Source organism: Tenebrio molitor, chromosome 6, assembly GCF_963966145.1.
Source record: "Tenebrio molitor chromosome 6, icTenMoli1.1, whole genome shotgun sequence".
Taxonomy (NCBI): Eukaryota; Metazoa; Arthropoda; class Insecta; order Coleoptera; family Tenebrionidae; genus Tenebrio; species Tenebrio molitor.
Genome location: NC_091051.1, coordinates 15,234,995 through 15,254,201, shown reverse-complemented (window position 1 = coordinate 15,254,201; position 19,207 = coordinate 15,234,995). Strand labels below are relative to the sequence as shown.

The 19,207-nt window shown below is 37.6% G+C and overlaps 3 protein-coding genes and 1 non-coding gene across 6 annotated transcripts; 2 read left to right on the top strand and 2 right to left on the bottom strand.

Moving 5' to 3' along the window:
- Positions 1-729: 729 nt before the first annotated feature.
- Positions 730-2,034, top strand: LOC138133306 (multiple coagulation factor deficiency protein 2 homolog). 2 transcript variants are annotated; one of them, XM_069051165.1, is made up of 4 exons: positions 730-866; positions 1,253-1,448; positions 1,505-1,730; positions 1,797-2,034. In XM_069051165.1, the coding sequence occupies exons 2-4, from the start codon at positions 1,275-1,277 to the stop codon at positions 1,931-1,933; spliced, it is 537 nt and encodes a 178-aa protein (XP_068907266.1). In that variant the 5' UTR covers positions 730-866; positions 1,253-1,274; the 3' UTR covers positions 1,934-2,034. The 2 variants fall into 2 exon arrangements, with proteins under 2 accessions (XP_068907266.1, XP_068907267.1); XM_069051166.1 differs by lacking the exon at positions 730-866 and adding an exon at positions 940-1,193.
- A 2,652-nt stretch (positions 2,035-4,686) lies between these two features.
- On the top strand, positions 4,687-6,076 carry LOC138133525 (uncharacterized). Its single transcript, XM_069051467.1, has 3 exons — positions 4,687-4,840; positions 4,889-5,151; positions 5,242-6,076. Exons 1-3 carry the CDS (start codon positions 4,746-4,748, stop codon positions 5,469-5,471), a joined length of 588 nt encoding a protein of 195 aa, XP_068907568.1. The 5' UTR covers positions 4,687-4,745; the 3' UTR covers positions 5,472-6,076.
- A 3,045-nt stretch (positions 6,077-9,121) lies between these two features.
- Positions 9,122-16,799, bottom strand: LOC138132581 (uncharacterized). Of its 2 annotated transcripts, none has more exons than XM_069050140.1 (4): positions 16,511-16,799; positions 11,950-12,314; positions 10,419-11,900; positions 9,122-9,735 (listed from the first exon to the last, which is right to left on the bottom strand). In XM_069050140.1, exons 1-4 carry the CDS (start codon positions 16,523-16,525, stop codon positions 9,609-9,611), a joined length of 1,989 nt encoding a protein of 662 aa, XP_068906241.1. In that variant the 5' UTR covers positions 16,526-16,799; the 3' UTR covers positions 9,122-9,608. The 2 variants fall into 2 exon arrangements, with proteins under 2 accessions (XP_068906241.1, XP_068906240.1); XM_069050139.1 differs by lacking the exon at positions 16,511-16,799 and adding an exon at positions 13,258-13,404.
- Positions 16,800-18,921: 2,122 nt separating this feature from the next.
- TRNAK-UUU (transfer RNA lysine (anticodon UUU)) lies at positions 18,922-18,994 on the bottom strand. Its single transcript has one exon. It is a non-coding gene; the product is annotated as a tRNA-Lys (tRNA).
- Positions 18,995-19,207: the final 213 nt, after the last annotated feature.

The window sequence follows — 19,207 nt, the reverse complement described above, 5'->3', positions numbered from 1 at the left end:
GGCCAATAATAACAAATCACTTTTAAGTTCTGTACCAAAACCTAATTACTTAGTGTTTGCACGTATTTCAATAAATTATATAATTTCAATATTTTTATTTACTTTGTTGAATAACAGGTTCGTAAATTAGGCAAATTAGCTACGTTGGAAAATATACAACAATGTCTTGCATTAGATAATTGTTTTTGTCTGAATTAATTAAACGAAATAATGTTGTATTGTTATTTTAGTTAAGTGTGACAATTTTTTTCCTCTATACAATGGTCCACTATTACACAAGTTACAAAAGCTAAAGAGTAATTTGTGAATGCAATTATTATTAACCTAAACCCTTCAGAATGTGTGCCCTAAAAGACAAAGTAAAAGACCAAATGCAGTTAGGGTGTTAACATCATAAGCTACATTGTAGTTCTGTTTCCTTATTTACTCGGTAATAGGGTAAGCTCTCGCAAGATAAATAATTTACCTCTGGAAATATATTCTCTAAAATCTAGATTTGCTTAGGTAAGTATTAATAAAAATAGAAAATTTGAAATGACGGAAAATGTATTTCCGATTTGGCCGACAAATGAAGTGGCTGGAGAAGAAATCGAGGCGGATGCGACAATATTAAATATCTTTAATTTTCTGCTCTATTAAACAGCGAATACAATTGCTGAAAAGTATTCAAAGGGATAATGAGATAATTCACTTGATTCACTTTGGCAAAGTCGCAGATGGCGCCGCACAGCGCTTACAAAACAAACAACCCGTCGCATCCTGCAGATTGCAGGAAAATCGTCAACATTCCTGCGCGCATGTCCTGAAGAAGCTGTGGCGAAGATCGATTCGGATCGTCCTGACATAACCTCTCCGGCGGGATTCACGTAAGTACGAGTTTTTATAATTCATGTGTGATTGAGAGACGGGCGTGACAAATCCCTTAATCCCCCCATAATATAACAGGTGTTTAGCAATCCGACCCTTATATGTATAAAGCTTTCAATTCGTGATCCAGGGGGGCACCCTTGAAGGCACTTGAGGCCGACACTTTGAACGCACATATGCGCACACGCCCTCTATCTGTAACAAGAGATGTTATCGGACGCTAATGACCCTCCCTGGGGGTCATGAAGGAACCCCTTCATTAGCCCGTCGTTACATATCTACAACTTGTTCCGCCAACACTTCGATTTCAATGAAATTCAATAAAAGTCTGTCAGGCTGTGCGGTTGTCCCCTCGACCGTTGCACCCTAAATGCTTTGTTTACAGTTGCTGAGATGAGGCCGACGAGATGATTCCCGGATATTTTTTATTGATGGTTTTGGCTTATGTGACTGAAGGTAGAGGGCCGCATCACCCCCGTGGAGAGCCCGTGGTTAAACATGTTCATTACAGACCTACAAAAACTTCACCTGAAAAGCTCACCCAAGATGCGCAGCTTTTGCACGACAAGGAGCACCTGCAAGTGAGTTTGTTTCATAACTTGTTCCAAAAAAAAAACACAAATCGAACACTTTGCAGGAGCATTTAGAAGAAGTGATCAATGAGCCGGACCTGTCAAAAATGACAGACGAAGAGTTGGAATTTTATTACTTCCAGGTTCACGACACCGACAAGAATTCTAAGCTTGACGGTTTGGAGATTCTTCACGCTATCTTTCATACGATTCATGACGACGAGAAGAATGAAGAAAATGGAGAAGATACAAATGTGGACAGCAAAGAAGAGGATTTTGAGTATTACGTAGGTGGGTGGATTGTTTGAAAATTAAATAATTAAGTAATTATTTATTTGTATTTACCTCATTTTGTAGAACTGATCGATCGCGTTCTGTTGGAAGACGATCTAGATAAGGATGGATATTTAAGTTATCCTGAATATGCTTCAGGACGAAAGAAAGCCATAATTGCGGAGAGAAAAAATCAGCCTTCTGTTAAAATGATCTCTTAATCAATCAACGTCTTAGTCTTTTATGTCGTCTTTAAGGATAAATTATAGAATGAAACTATATTTATGAAAATGTTCGTTAATAAAAATTTACATTTTTGTTAGTTGATGTCTACCTTTTCTTTCATAAAATAGTGAAATTTTCAGATTTTCTTGTCCAAATAAGTAAATAAGTCTTTATAAATTTGAGTGAAAGAGAATGGAGATGTCTGACATTAATCACGAATAGATACTTGTAAATTTGCATTTTAAATTTCCTGGCGCCTCCACCATTTTCATAATTTACAACTTGCAATTTTTGCAGTAAATATCAGAGTTCAAATATTTTTTTCTAGATCTAGAGACGACCATCTGCTTATCAGTGGAGTCGCGTTTGGCAATAAAGCTGGTAAATTACCTATTCTTGGAAATGTAAAATTTTGCTGTTGTTTATTTTATACATTTTCTCCATTATTAGATAATAATAATAAAATGCACAATTATAATTCCAACGTCTAAAAATCCATGACTTCATGAGGTATGATTTACTATAAAGTAGCGTTTGAAACCACAAATTGTCTACCCCCATCCATTGAACGCTTATTTGCATATGATTCCGCTAAGACATGGCAGATAATTTGCAACGCCTGCTCTGATTTATTTTTTTTATCACTTTGTATATCAACAGTCCTGTGGAATTCGAACATATTTGATTTTTGCCGCTCTGTAGCATAATGTGGTACCAAATAGAAAAACAGAGGTTATGTACTATTGCGGCCAAAAAATTTTGCGCACCTTCTGTCAATCAATTGACGTTGCCTGATCAAAATTTAACCTGACCGCAATAGCAAGTCCGTTAATGATAGGTTTTTAATAAAGACTTGCAAGATGAAAAGTAATAAGAATATACAGGTGTCCTCGAAATGCATATCAAAAAAAAAATCGGTAGTTGGTAACAATGAACAGAAGTTAAATATAAAAAATTTTTCTAGTAAAAATCTTTTTTTTTGCTCGGAATTTCCAGTACGCTACTGAGTTGAAGTAAATGAGAAAAAAGAAAAAAGATACTGGAAATTTTGAGCAAATTTTTAATGCGCTATGTCTCAAAAACAAAAAGACTTACTAGACAAATATGTAGTATATTGTGTTATTAGTGTTAAAAGTGATACTTTTTTTGACGAGCAATTTGTTTGCATAGCGAGGCGAAGCGAAGCATAGCCGAGCCACTGCAATAATTGCAAGTCAAAAAAATTTACTTTTAATACGAATGACACATACTATTTTTTCTCCAACCAAATAAAGGACAAATCGGGTTTATATTAATTTTTTACGAAGTTGTTCAAACTGTACTTTTCATATTAATACAGTGTGGAATAAAATGATTTACGTCTAGTTACCTTTGCATTACCCTTGTAAAAATACGAAATGCCGCTCTACAAAAAAAAGAAAGCTTAACCTCAAAATATTCCAAAATTCCAAATGTGATTTATTGCGAAGGGATGATATGAATGCAAAGTAGAGATTGAAATTAAAAAGGAGCTAACAAAAGCAAGTCACAGCTAGTGTTGAAAGTGGCCACCAACGTTTGTTAATTCAATTTAGTAAATTGTAACAATTGTCAATTCGATTGATGACATTTATTGACAGAACTAATAGTTCGGCACTTCGAAAAAAAAAAGTAGAGCGGTACAGGAAAATTTACATGTGCAAAAATTCCAAAGGTAACTAGATGTAAATCATTTTATTCCACACTGTATTAAAAACTAGTAATTTTAGTTAGTTCATTTTATAATTTTGAAATAATTTTTAAGTCTAGTATTAAAAGTACCTACTTGTACATGTAACTTTTTTAGTTACGAAAACATCAACTTTAGTGACCAAAAACGGTATTAAAAGTGACCACTTCTAAGACGGTTGGAGAAAAAAAATTGTATTTAACTTCTATTCATCGCCAACTACCGATTTTTTTGACATGCATTCGAGGACATCTGTAGACGTCGAATTCACAACTGACGCTAAGATTTAATAATTTTACATTTGACTGTTGACATCTGATTTGACAGCTTTGACGGCTCGACATAGTTTGACACAATAAAATTATAGAGCCGCGCAATTCCACAGGACTCTTGATATACGTTCTTTCAGAGACGCTTTGTATTATAGCTGAGAATAAATTTGGTAACCATGGGTTAAAGCGTGTCCCTTACTGTGTGAGGTCCGACCTAGTTTAACTTCATTTAGCTGTCAAATCAATATCGTTGAAGATAATTTTTAAATGTGATGATACGAACCACGATTTAAAAGTGTAGGTCAGACCAACAAAAAATTGCTTGTAATTAAATAATCACAGTGAGATACTTCTAAAGCTAACACGCATGTTACAACTGGATTTACATAACAGACAGCAAAATCGTTTGATCTCGCAATAACAATTAAAGTAATTTCTTTTCACGAATATTTTTACTTTTTTCTTTGTCTTCATAATTTACAAGAATTGTTTTCGTCTAGCGGAGCATTTCCTCAGGTTTTTTATTCAAAACGGAAGAGCTTGAACACTTACGTAAGAATATCACCGCAAACGATTTCCATCAAAACAATACTTAAAACAAACATGGAAACAATGCGCAAAAAAATGGAAAGACATTTTCTAACGATTTCTACGGTAAGTGTATAAAACAAGACAGTTTGTTCAAGACATGGAGCATAAACAATAGCGTTTGACAAACAACAATAGAATGACACCGAGATTTCTATAACAAAATTGCAGTTGTGGTTATATAAACAAATAAATAATATATTTACTCCGCACTCGTCAGCCGGATCCCCAGCAGCAAACATGAACTACAAGATCGTCGTCCTGATCCTCTGCTCAGGAGTTTTCCTGAAAATCACCTCAGGTGCGGCCGTCGAAAGCGAAAACGACATCGCCAGGTGAGCCACAAATTCACATTTCAGACACCTTTCAATTCTGAATTTCAGGGGTTTGGACGCTAAAAGCTTCCTGAGCAACATCGCAGGAAGTCTGATGTCGCGTGGCTACGGCACCACCGCAGCCGGTGGTTCGCAAGTGGTCTCGCTCAACTTGACCAACCTGCTGGTTTTAGTCCTGCTGAAAGCTCTGATTTTCGCCGCAGGATCGCTAGGGACGGGTACCTGGAAGGGTGGACTCGCCCGAAGCAACGACGGCGAAGAACAAATTCTCACCGAGGACGAAGTCCTGCTCTTTTTGAGCTACCTGACCGGTAACGTTGGCTAAATTATTTAATGATTTAAGTGAATAAGTGGAATTGTATAAAAAATTGTAAAATGATTCTCGATCGTTTTGTTTTTAGGTTCACCTGGTGATAACGGGTGTTTGCAAAATGTGGCGTGCCAGCAGCCGCAACAAGCCAAGAAGTACGTCTCAGCAGGTGACATGCTGCTAAAAGCGACGAAGATGCTCTCGGTCGATCCTGACAGGAGCTACGAATACGTGTTGCAGGAAGTGGAGCAGGCGGCTGACGTCGGTTTAGCAGGAGGTGATTGCGCTAGATTTGTATGTGGTTCAAACGATAAACAATGATTCTAGATTGATATATGATTGTTTTAACGTTAGAGAGTGCTAGTCTATATGATTTTTTAGGTCAGTAACGTCATATTAATAGGTTTTAATGCATCTCATTTACATAAATAAATCAGTCGGATTTTGGCAGGCGCAATCTCGTTCGACACTAACAACCTCATTAATTTTTTGATCGATCGTAATGACGAGAGTCAACAACCTGGACAAATTTTTAGATTTGTAGAATGTAAACAAGCGGCTGGAAAAAGTTTTTGCGGATGTAAAATACTTCAAAACGACTCTCTACAACTGTTGTGTTGACAAAAAAGCGAGCTGGCGCCAAATAACTGCCTTCGCAAAAGTAAATGGGAATCTGCTTAAATTAGAGATTTTTATAGCACTAAATTGGTTCGAATGGTTTAGTCAGAAATCCGGATTAAGACAAGAATGTTCGAAGCGGATGTGAGTGTGACAGATTAAAAAAAGATGTGTTCATTTACAGTATTATCTCCACATCGCATTTATTCTAAACCCGTAGCAAAATTTGTTTTTAATTAATTCTGCAACTTAATCTTAACGAGATCAAAGTTGAATGTTGGCCAACCAATAAAATATGTAAATCACGATTCAATTGTTCTTATTTGCCCAACAAACTCTTTAAGAATATAGACAATTAAATTAAAATAGAAACAGAAATATTTTTGTGGAAGGAAATTTAATTTTGAGAAAGATTCTCATGCAACGACGCAAGTAAATAGCACAAGATTAGGTTAAAGAAAATGAAATTCAATAAATATTCATACAGCAAATTCAAATGCTGTAAGAAAATTTAAATGAGTAACCTAGAAAATAAGACCAATGGAAAAGAAATAACGGTAAAAAAGATTCCTTTGAAGATACCGGCTAGATGCACGTGCAGTACTGACAAAAAAAAAACAAATTAAAATTTGGCAGAACTTGATAACCATCAATAGAGAAATTGAAAAATGAATGAGAAGTTTCTTAATAATTGTTTGATAGGAATTACGCAATTTTCTTCAATTTTTTTTTTATTTTATAACAGATTGCTGTTAAATCTTAATTAACGTTAATGAGATAATATTTTCCTATTTAATAATCAAGCAGGAGAAGTGTCAAAGTGTCAAAACTAAGATTTTGTGTTTTTTAATCCAGCGTCACAAAATTGTCTAGTCAAATTGCACTTGCACTTTTATTCTCTACATAATTTTCTCTTTTAATAAAGTCAAACTGGACCTTCGTCTCGCGACAGTTTTTCTCGTCAAATTTCTAGGCAACAAGCTTTCGTTGAAAACAGAAAATTTTAAGATAAAAAAGCTCTACAGTCGATAATTCCTGCACTAGTGCAATTATCGATAATTGCACTGATGTATGAATTATCACTGTCAAGTGCTTGTCACAAGTTGAAACTCAAATCTGGCCATGATTTGATTGGATTAAATATTTAGAAAGAAAAAGATGAAAAATATTATAGAAAAGTGTACCGGGTGACTTTTAATAATTCAGACAAATTTAGTGGGTTGGCACTCGCGAATAATTGGTACGCCTAGTCATTTTGTCCAAGAGTTGTCTGTTGATTAGCTTTCTAGGTTAAGATTCTAGAAATAAATAATAGCAATTTCATTTATTTTGACTTTTGAACTGCCTTATTTGAATTTGACAGTGAAGTAGTGCACCAACATAAAATCGTAAATGTGTTGCCAATCGAACAAAAATAATTTCAATCATGAAAAGTCACCCGGTATTAACATTTTCGCATAAAGTCCGTCTATGGATATTTTAAAATGACCTTTTGATTCCTTGAGTGATTTATTGTCCGCTTAACGAGGGTTGCCGTAAAAGTGGTGAGTACCCATCCTTAATAATCCGCAGGTACGAGTACAATCGATTATTGATTAAGCGGACTATATCAGCAATTTATTTTTGTGGGAGTTTTACATTTTTTTAAGAAATTGTTGAAAATTTATATGACATGCACTCGGAATGTTCTACTGAAAATCGCATGACACTTAAAAATAGCCAATAGAAAAACAGAATTCGGTGTCGTTTCTATAATATCGAGATTTCCTGGAAATTTTTTGCACCTAGCTAACCCAACAGGAAATTAATAATTGGAAATTTTTTCACCCAATCAAAATCATTTTTTTATTAAAAATCTCATTTTTTTCCGTTGTCAAGGATAATTCTGTTATACAACTTGATTTTTTTCGTCATAAATTTATAATTTAAGAAGCATAATGTCCGTGTCGTTGCGATTTTCTTACCAAATATGCCCTCGTGCATTGATTAATAGCCGGAAATTTTATTCTTATGCATTTCCAAAACGTACTAATACGTTTTGGAAATGCATTCGAAAAAATTTCCGGAAATAATCAATGCACTTGGGATATTATAAGTGAAAATTTTCAAACGAAAAATTGTATTTTTTTCTCAAAACATAATAAATAACGGGTGACTATTAAAATTTTCACTTAGGGTTGGCTATGGATCATTCTTTGTTTTCCGTTGCACCTTAGACACTGACTTAATTTGGTTATGTTTCAATTGTACTGACTGACATTTGTCGTTCGTTCTTGCGTGTGTCTAAAGTAACAGAAAAAATAAAAACTCGTTCAAAGCCAACTCCAAGTGAAAATTTTAATAGTCACCCGTTATTTAAGATCAACGAAAAAGGAATTATAAAATCTTGTAGCAATAAGGGGTTAACATAAATGAGATAATCTATCTCTACATTCGAAGTAGTAATGGAGAAAACTAAGAAGATAAACTTGTTAAAAATTTTAAAACATTTTAAAACAAAAAGAATATTGAAGTAAATAGGAAATACAGCGTTGGTGTAAGATAAGTGAATAAAAAATGGCAGCTCCAAAGAACTACTGAACTTGTAAGTACTGGTAACTTCCAAAACATTTTTCTGTGGGAGAGCTTTCTCTAGCAGCACGGTTTTGTTTACCCGATATGTTTAATAAATCTACCGTAGGCAGGCTTGTGTTCACTTTCTTTATTGGAAAAATATTTTGATTTATACAGAGTGACTTTGAAGGTTGTGCAGATATTTCAACCTGTGATAGAACCCCCACAATTGGTAACGATTGAGCCAATAATACCTTGTACAAATGTTAATATTTTTCAAGAAAAAGGGGCTACAAGTTTTTCAAAAAAAGTTTGGGAGTCACTGAATTTTATGAAAAAAGGGTTAAAAAAATCATCGTAGACTTTTTTTGTTATCATTTAATTCAAATTTAAGTCATTTTGACAAGAACTAGCAACTAGCACGGCAAATCTGCGGTGAAAAGTTTCCTCAAGAAATATTTCCCAATATTTGTAAACGTTGTCCAGCATCTTCGCGATTTCGGGCGTTTCGAAATGAATAAGCGTGATCTTAGCCGCTAACGAAAAATTTGCATTTTAGTTGGAGAAGAAGAAATTCCTCTCGAAATCCAAGAGCATCAGCAAAATTTGACATTTTAGGTACGTCAAAACTGCCCTCCAAATTTGAAATTTTTCAGTGTTTCCCAAACAAACTGATTCCTTTGATTCTCTTGATAACCATTAACATTTAAGGCAAGTTGGTTATTTTGCCTTCGTTTAGCACGGGCTTAAAATATCTACACAAGGATGAGAGAGGTTTTGGGTTTAATTAAAGTCACAAATTTGCTTATAAATTTTATTTGAATAGTTAACATAGGTTTTAATACTCCTTAACATAGACATATTTATAAATTAAGATAAGCTTGGTGACTATGTACAAATTATTTATTATCACTTCAACTCTAAATGGGCAATACAGTTTGCAAAGTGAAATAACTGCTCAGCCTCTTGTAGTGCCCCGATTCTTGCAAACTGCTAGGAAAACACTGATTTTGGCGCGTGCTGTACCACTAAAAAATTTAACACCATACGAACAAAATTATGGCAAAAGAGCGAGACGACCGCGTCGCCAGCATATTGTAGTTAACACTTTCCAAATTACCTAAACTCGAAACTACAAAGTATTGAAGGTAACATTAATATAATGTTTCGAACGAAACTACTAACAGTAACAAAATAAATATTTTCAACATTTTTAGGACGATTGTCATGGTTTGCCGACATCATAATTGCAACAATTTTGTTTGACGCGATCATTCGGACGAGTCATTACGCTGCCGGTGCCGGAAAAGTGTACCTCCTGCCGCAGAAGAATTTCGAACAGTCGCGCATCTTCACGGCGTCCATCACTTCTTGGAGGTGGTGCGAGACTTGATTGGCCACGTCCGGATGCACCCTGAAGCAGGAAAAAGAAGTAGAGGAGTGAGACAATTGTAGGGTCATTATCGTATAAGAGATGGCATAACGTTTGGGTCGAACTAGTCGGCTCCTTATTGTCTGGGTCGGAGTGAAAGTAACCACTTTCAGCTCGAGGCTAATCGGCATTCCAGTCCGGACTCATCTTTGGCAAGAATGCAACAATTTAGCCTTCACTTTACAATTAATGCCGTGATTATTGACACATTTTGTAGGTTATGTAAGTGATTTCATTGTTCGATTGTGGTGGAAATGCCCAACAAGGACTTACATAAGAAGATCTTTGTGCGTTTCTAACGTTGATTAATGCATTGTCGAGGCCTGGGGCGCGACTCATTATGAATAAATCATTGTTGGGTGTTACATTTCCTGCGCCCGAGGGCCCCCGTCACGTGTTTCCTTAAGGCAAACAATTGTCCGGTGGTGCCCTAAGGTGCCTAACAGTGATTTGTTCTGATTATCGAAGATTACTTGGGTGTGGTGAGAACTACGAGATGAAGACGGGAGCTTTCTCCGTCCTACTTACCGGCGTTTAACCATGACTCCTCAATGAAACCAAACACAAAAAAAAACTACTTTCTACACGCGCCGCTTCTGCGCCGGATTCAAATCTCAAGTGCATTGGAACAGCGAGCACGTTGCGTAACTAACAACAATACTTACGATGCCATCAAACTGTCCATTTTCTTCTCCATCAAGACCACTTCGTCGTCGTTTTGCCGAGTCATGACGTCGCAGAACAGGCGCTTGGCGCAAGGGGTGTCCGACCAAAAGTGAGGCGCTGAGAGGTGGTTGAAGCTCTTGTCCTTCTCCACGTTCGCCACCAACTGCTGCATGTAAAACTCGTCCTCGACGTTCCTCCTGAACCTCTTGTGCTCCTCTTGCTCTTGCGTCGGGGGTTCTTCCATTATCACGACGATATCGTTGGGGTTAACACCGCGGAAGCTCCTCATGTCGTTGGGGTTCAAGAAGCGGCCGACCGCGGCGGCACCTAGACCCAAAGCTGCACCCCCAGCCACCAACCCCAAAGCCGGTAAAATAACGGAACTGCCCATCGGAGCGATCAAACCGACTTTGTCTTGGGCGTGGGGTTCTTTGGAGAAGCCCAAGTTGTGCGAGATTTTGTGGGTGGCTTCGACCAAAGGCTCGAACACGGGACGGGTTAGCTGTTGCATCCTAGCGAACCCGTTCTGGACGTTGTCTTTGATGCTTTCCGTGATCCGGATCCAGAAGGGTTGCTCAGGTTTGGGCTTGATGTAGTAGGTGTTGTAGGGGTAGTTGGTCACGTCTTTTCTGTAGTAGTCCACACTGTTGACGTTGTTGTTGTCGTAGTACTGCGACTGACGCCCACTGTCCACTTCGTACTGGTTGTCCTTGTACTGCACCATCTCGTCTTCTTCGGGGGTGGCCTTAGCCGGTTGGACTCCCAGCTCTGGGTGAGCGTATTGCAAGACAGGAGTCCTCACTCCTTCGTTAAACGTGACAGGACTCAATTTCGCACTGGAAGGTGTGTACAACAACGAATTAGGATACGAAGGTTGTCCAGGATATTGCAACATCCTCCTCTGCATTTGTGTATTTTCATCGTACGACCTGTACCGCCTCCTCGCGAAATAATCTCTCTTACTTTCCTTGGCATTGATTTCTTTGATGTAATCAATCAGCTTCGAGTTTGTGATTTTAGCGTTGTCAGCTTTGGTAAAAGGACCGATTCCGGATTGGCTGTTGAACCTCACGTAGTCCTCGTTTTGTTTGGGTTTCTCACCCGGCAGATTATCCTTGACTGTGAAAGGACCAAACGAACTGCTCTGCATCTCCTCGCTCTTGTAATTGTCTTGCTTCGTGAAAGGTCCGATGCTTCTCAAGTCTTGATCATCCTTGGCCTGATTAGCGTAGATCAGTTGGCCAATAGGAACAGCCGCTGGTGGCTTGTAGCCTTCTTCGTAAGGCACCAACTCGCCATTGATGACTCGAGCGTTTCTCCACGTTTGTCGATCGGACTCATCATCAGGAACTCGGACCCCGTGGATGACAGGGATACCATCTTGGTCCACCTGCACGACAGATCTGGCCCTCTTCTTGTCGTTACCTTTGACGTAGATGTCCCCAGATCGGATGGTGACGGGTTTTGGCACGTTAGGAATTCTGTAACGGTGCTCTCAGTTTTGCAACTAACAAATCTGAGACCACTTACCTGTCACTGTCGACGACATTCGGCCTCTTCTCTTGTGTGGAGTTCCTCACCAACGCGATCGTATCCAGTCTGATGATATTGGGGTGGTAATAAAACGACGAGACTGGGATCCAGTTCGTGTAAATTGCCCTCGAGAACTGACCACTTTTTCTGTTGGCATCCTCGCTGGCGGTTTCAGTTTTTCTGTCGCGTCTCTTCACGATGAGCTGCGCCACATTCCCGTCTTTGGTCATCACGTTCAACGTTTGCATGTCTTCGGGGTTCAGACTCCTGGAGACTTTGATTTCTGTTCTGGTGATTGTCGGGGGTGGCTTCTCCGGTTCCGCAGCCCTCATCGTCGCGCTGACGGACAACAGCAGGAGCACCTGTGGATAGGAAGTGTGTCGTAACGTAACACGTAACAATGTGGAGATATAAGTCATCTCCGGTGTATAGGTGGAAGAAAGTCTTCGGAGTCAATAACTTCGTCTCATCACCTACTTTCACCTGTACATCGGTTTTTTTAATTGCGTTGCGAGCAACTATTTTAAAACAATCTTGAGGAGAAATTTTACAGTTGGCATTGTACTAGCGGTGTTTGCTTAAATTGAAGGGGTTCCGAGAATAGCAATTATTGTGTCAATACGTGCGTTAAGGAATTCGCAATTAGCTGGAGTTGTTTGACTAAGGGTTAAAGAAGCTTCCGTCGTGTTTTGGCGACATGAATATAAAAATCGTGCGCCACAGAAAATGCAACGAGAATCTTAATGAGAAAGTAAAATTCGGAAAAAATTGGGTCGCACAAATTCGACGATTTTTCTAACAATGCAATTATTACCAAGTGCGTGCTGATAAATTTTGTAGGTATCTGCCGTGGACCGATTAAATTATCAACCATTAATACCAACCTACATTGGATTTGGAGCAAAGAATTCACCACGTCACATGTGGGAACATGTTGTGTTTGCTTCGCTTTTTCAAAGTGTACCTTGAACTCACCGAAACGGATTTTATATAACGCGAAGAGAAAGATAAAAGTGCGGAATGTGACTAAGCAACGTGAAGCGATTCTAATCAACGTGCATAATCTGAATGCTAATTTACGGGATTGATACGAAATACAATGCTAATGATAGCGGTGCTGCTCTCGAGAGAAGATAATTTATTGGCGATTTTAATAATTTGGTTCGAATATGGGTAACCCAGACAGAGAATAGAACCACCTGACCTTAATTCGGCTCCGTTTTTAATGATTTAGCACTAACGTTTTATACACAGGAAAATAATAGCTTCTGCGAGCGCGTCAAATTTTGATAGTGTAATACTTACAGGCTTATAATGGGCCATCTGTATATTATAGTGGTATAGAGAGCTGAAAGGCTAATGTCTTGACGAAGACCCGCAAATTTTACGAACGATTACACACCGTAAAGACTCTTAAAAACCTCCAGTTTTCTGCATTCAGGTTTAGCGATGTGTTTAACGACGCTCGGATCAGAAGGTTGCAACAACGATAAAGAACAATTAACCAGTCTTGGATTTACAAAAAAACTGACGTGGACTTTTGCAAGGTCTTGGTTCATAAGATGCACAACAATAATGATAATTAGCGTTATTGCAACAATATACAGTGTGTTCGTAAATTTCGGAATAAATTCAATAAAACTGTAAGTATTAATTTCTGAGAAAAATCCTCGAAGAGGTCAACTTTGTTTTTAGAAAGTACATATTCTTCAATACTTTACTTGTGTTGACAGATTTTTTTCAAATGACAACCCCCACTTTTTTCATCTTTTTCTGATAGGCCTTCCCACTACCTAAACGATGAATGAAAAAAAAATCATACCTTAATTAACAATTTTTTTGAGAAAATGACAAATTTTACTTCAAAAATTTAATTTAATTCAACGCAATGTTGAAACTGCCTCCCGCCAACCATTTAGCACTTACCGACACTTTGTACACTGCGCTCAATAATGTCAGGGCTTATTTGTTCCATTTCAGCGCGAATTCTCTGCCGCAAATGTTCTAAATTGTTTGTTCTATTAAAATAAACGTTCGATTTTAACTAAACCCATAGACAAACATTTTCTCAAAAAAATTGTTATGTAACGTACCAATTTTTTTGCTCATCATTTAGGTAGTGCGAAGGTCTATCAGAAAAAGAAGAAAAAAGTGGGGGTTGTGATTTAAAAAAAATATTGATGACGTCATACTTAAGAGATGAAAAGTTGTTAACATAAGAAAAGTACTGAAGAATATGCGTTTTTAAAAAATAAAGTTGACCTCTTCGAGGATTTTTCTCAGAAATTAATACTTACAGTTTTATTGAATTTATTCCGATCTTTACGAACGCACTGTATGTAGTACAGTTAATTAAGATGCTCAAATTAACATATATTTAAAAATTTTGATCTTTTGGAAAATTCATACTGGAGCAGTAACTGAGGAATTTTCTTAGGTTTGCCGGCTTGGTAGACTAAATAAGGCCATTGCAGAAACGTTGTATTCTCTAGGTTACAGTTTTGTTACGAAATGACACAGCAATTCTATGCTCAAGGTTTGTCACATGGTTTTACAAAACCAAATGTTACAGTTAAAAAGAAATGAGTGAAGAAAATGAAAAGAAAATTATGTATTCTGAAAATTTGGAATTTATATTTCTGAAAATGTAGAAAAGCTGTATCGGGCGTTCAAATGAAATTCTGCATTGGGAAGGCGTTGGAAAGTGGAAACCATCATTTGTTTTGCTTTTTTAAAGTGTAAATTGACATTTGTAATTAGAGCATGTTGACAGCTAACCTAAAATTTATAAACAAAAAATCTTTTTGTTTTTTTTTCTTTGCAATGATTTACATTAAAAATAGAATATTCAATTAAGTACCGATTAAACATAAACAAATATAATTCGTGTCAAACGGCGGGAAATCCAAACTTTACACTGTTCCAAATGGTGTTCATTTGAACGCACGATACATTTGTATGGAGAAATGAAGATTATTTTTTCTAGAGAATGTAATTCTTGGGTCACATGATCTCTTTCCAACGTGGTTGAAAGCTAATCTAAAAAAGGTGTACTAATCGTTGAGGGGACGCCGCTGATATAAAGAAGCAAAAATTCAGTTATCAAAAAGCAAAGACAGTTTAAATGTTCCTCATTTGTGATATGACTAATACTCCATGATATGACTCGTGAAACCGGAGCAGCACGTTCAACTCGTCCCTCCCGCTCGGTTAATCTGCAATCCGGTTTTACTCGTAGATATCGTCGATGATAATCGTACCACCAAAGCGGACAATTTGCTGCATTTGAATTTTAACCAATGATGAGCAAATTTCAGCGATAATTTGTGCACTAGTTCATGAATATTTGTTGTCAAGAGCTTGTTATTGACTGAAATTCAAATCGGGGAATGTTCTGATTGAACTAAAATTTTTAAAACAAGCCGACAAATTACAGAAAAAATATTAACAATGTAATGTATTTTCGTATTCAGAAACGTACTTTTCTGAGTCTTAATTTTTAGTCTACCAAAATATTTCCCTTGCATATCAAACAATCAAACTGTCGATAATTGTGGTCTATACACTTGACGTGCACTCAGGATATTGCTACTGATTATTTGCTAATAATAAAACATACTCACTAATTATTTGACAATAAAATTCCGTTTGATTTCTTAAATAATGCAAAAGCGACAATACAACAAAATTAAAGTATGCAGGAAGTATTTCAACAGATTTAATTTTTTAATCTGATCTATGTAGGGTGTCCTTTTAAGAATCGTTTCCTCTATACATGGACTACAAGTGTTATTTAGATATGCAAAAACTGTGTGTTAGCCTCGTTTTGTTCAATACAACGCACATAAAATAAGTGCAATAAATCTAGAATATGCAAATATCCGAGCTTTGCGTCAAGGAAAGATTATTTTGCACCGAAGAAAACTGGAGCAGCTCTAAAAATTTGCAATTTTTTATAATCGTTAGAAGAAAGACTTTCCTATTTACTAACTGCATACAAAGTAAACGTCAATTTGTCCGTCCCGTTTTTTTTAATTTTTGTTTTATTTTTATTGCTTATTTCCTTTACAGATAAAAACCAAAAATATACAGTCCAAGGTAAATAATTGTCTGCAATAAAAATGCTTGCACATTTCTATCATCTCTGAATGTGTGCATTCTACTGTCCTATTTTGACAATTCACACAATTAACATTACAATCATTTTATTCACAATGCACTTGATTTTCCTTCTTCGGTGGCGACACTTAATTGCATTGTTTGTAATTGAATGTAAATGCACGCCTATCAAAGTTGAGAGATACAGATTACAACTTCCGATCATATTCTTCAATTAAATTATCATCATTGTCACGCTTCCTTTCAAGATTAAAGAAATAATTGCGGCTTCGATATCAATTAATTGCCGCATCGAGAACGCACCGCCTGCACACTCTCGATAACTCCAGAAACCGCTACGGGCGTCAAAACATTTTTCGAAAAAATCCGGTCGACTTTCCTTTTTAGCGTAGGAAAATCGGCGTGTGGGACTATAAAAAAAATTGTTATCTGGGATTACCTTGAGCAGCTCCATTTCGGTAATCCTCCTAGGGAATAAATCACCAAAAATAACGTGGAGCACTAGCACTGAAGAGGACGCGCGATCACTAGGGTTTCCAGCATTCGACTGCACCGGTTGTCGTCTGCACTCCCGTACAAATTACTCAATGAAACTTTGATATCAGCCACTTTCCACCTGCTGTCGATGGCCGACCCACATTTGCCATCCGCACCTCTCCTAACTCGTTGCTTTCCTTTACTTCCTCGCGTTGCTTTCAAACGTCGCAGGGGCGATAATTGACCACGCAAATCTCGAGATTTACCTGTGGGAAACGGCTAATTGACATTTGCGTCGAGACAAAGAGGCGAAGTTGACATATAGCACATGCTGCCCCGGTCACGATTATCACAATGGAGAGGAGTTCTCTTGCAAAACCGTCAAGAGAGGTAGTGTTTTCATAGTTATTATCCACGGATTGACCGTGACATCTACCATGGGAGTGTTTACCGTGCGCTCGAAGAATTTACCTTGACTACGAGCTCATCTCGATATGGGTTAATCGAGACCCACACGATGCCTTTCAGAAAGCTGCGCTTTTTCTCCACTGACGTTGACAAGCTTAATGAGATTAGCGAGTCGTGCTGCCACCGACAAAAAGTCGCTTGTTGATGCCAATTTATAAATAAATTATTTCAGATTCCATCCGACTTATTGATTACCTTCCCTTCGGCGACACTTTTAATTGGTTCAGCCAATAATCAATTTCGCGTTTTATTTATAGAGCGACGTCGACGAGATTCATTAGGACGGCGGTTTTTTCCAAAATAATTAAGATATTCCTCTAATCTGTGTCAAATCATATTTTGATAGTTGTCAAGTCGCGCTCGTCGAAGGCACTGACCCTCTTCTCCCAGCCTTCTTCCGCATAATACGATTTTAATTTTCTGGAGGCTAACCGGAAGACTTATTTTTTGCAAATTCCACTTTTACTACTTTGTTGCGTGTCGAGCCAGTTCCATCCTAAAATCGTCACTTTTGTCATTGCTGATCCGCTCTGGAGTGACAGTAGAAAGTAAATACCTACGTGAACATAGAATTTCACTTAATTTTTTATCGACTCTTGGTGTACAACGTCCGTAATTCATCCAAGTACGCGTTCTAAATAATGCTGCACACGTTGCACACTCCACTTCGGTCGCAAATTGTTCCAATTATGTCTTGGAGTAGGTGCCAAAAGCGTTGTCTCTATCAATTCGACCGGTGGAGTTGTTGACCGAAGAATTTCAGATGAGCTATGACCGCTGGACGGAACTCGACAAAATTAGAGGAATTCCACTCGGTTGCCTCCGAATTGTGAATCTGCTTATTAACCCAGTTGTCATCAACAAAGCGCTCAGTTTGGACATTTATTTTGTAACCCGAATTTCCTCCAGAGGAACCGGACTCCAGATATTACACGGGCCCAATTATCATAAACAATCAAGAAAAGTCGATCGAGCCGGAAGCGCAATTTTTAGCCACATAACAAACGCCAGGAGAGGCTGCTCCTAACCTTTACCGAAGGAGTGTCTCTGCTAATTTATTACCACGTGGTAGTGACCTTACGGCGAAGGATGGGCGTTCATCTTCCCATCTCACGCACTCTCCTACGCGTTATCTCTCAAAAATCGTCCAAACGGGGACAATTACGCTGATCGCAGTGATAATTGACCCGAAACACTCCGGTAAGCATCAGATTGTGCTCCGGAGTCGGCTTCTCTGCCCATTCTTGTATTGTTCTTTTTTTGAAAGTAAAAGCTGGCTGGTGGCGTTTGATCGTCCTACTTGCGGTTAACATCTGCACACCGCTGCGCTGCTCTAATAGCACGTTAACACCATGCAGAAATTGAATTTTTTTTCTTAATTGGTGGACAATTAAACTTAAAGGATAACTAGGTTAGTCATTGTTGTTTCGTTTATCTTTGAACCAGCCATTGTCGCGCTTAAACGCTTAACTTTCTATAATAAATATTTTCATTTGCATTGATAAATTTTAATCGCGGCGCATTTGAATCGAGATGATCAGGACAGGAATATGTGACGTTAGTTATTACCCATTTCGGTTTTGAAATTCTAATACTGGGTGCATTTGCATTTTTATTGTCGTATGGAACTAGGTAACTAGCTGAATTTAATTATTTGCAAAATGTGGGATAGGCTGTAACTTTCCTGGCCCACTGGATGGCCACACACAACTAATTCTATCAAATGGAAAAAAACTAAAACGAGAAGACTCGAATCAGGACAAAATGAAGGAACAACGTAATTAAAAGTCGATTATTTAATCATGTATGTGATAAAAATTGTGTAGTATAAATTTAGAATAATAAATGAGTATGAAAAATAAGATGTGTCAGAATAATTTTAATTTAGGAAAAAAAAAAGTTAGCCGCCCGAGCAGGGACTTGAACCCTGGACCCTTGGATTAAAAGTCCAATGCTCTACCGACTGAGCTACCCGGGCTGTTGATAATGACAGGAGAATTGTTGCGATTTCTCAAACATCATTATTGTAAACATTTTTTTTTTAAATAAATAGTAGTTTTTCTATTTTGTACCTATAACACACTCGCTGCGCTCTTCGTGCTCTGAAAAACGCGTGCGACAAAATAGTGTCTTATAAAACTCGTATAATAAATTACTATTATTAGTATTATTTAATGAGTTCGTGTGTAAA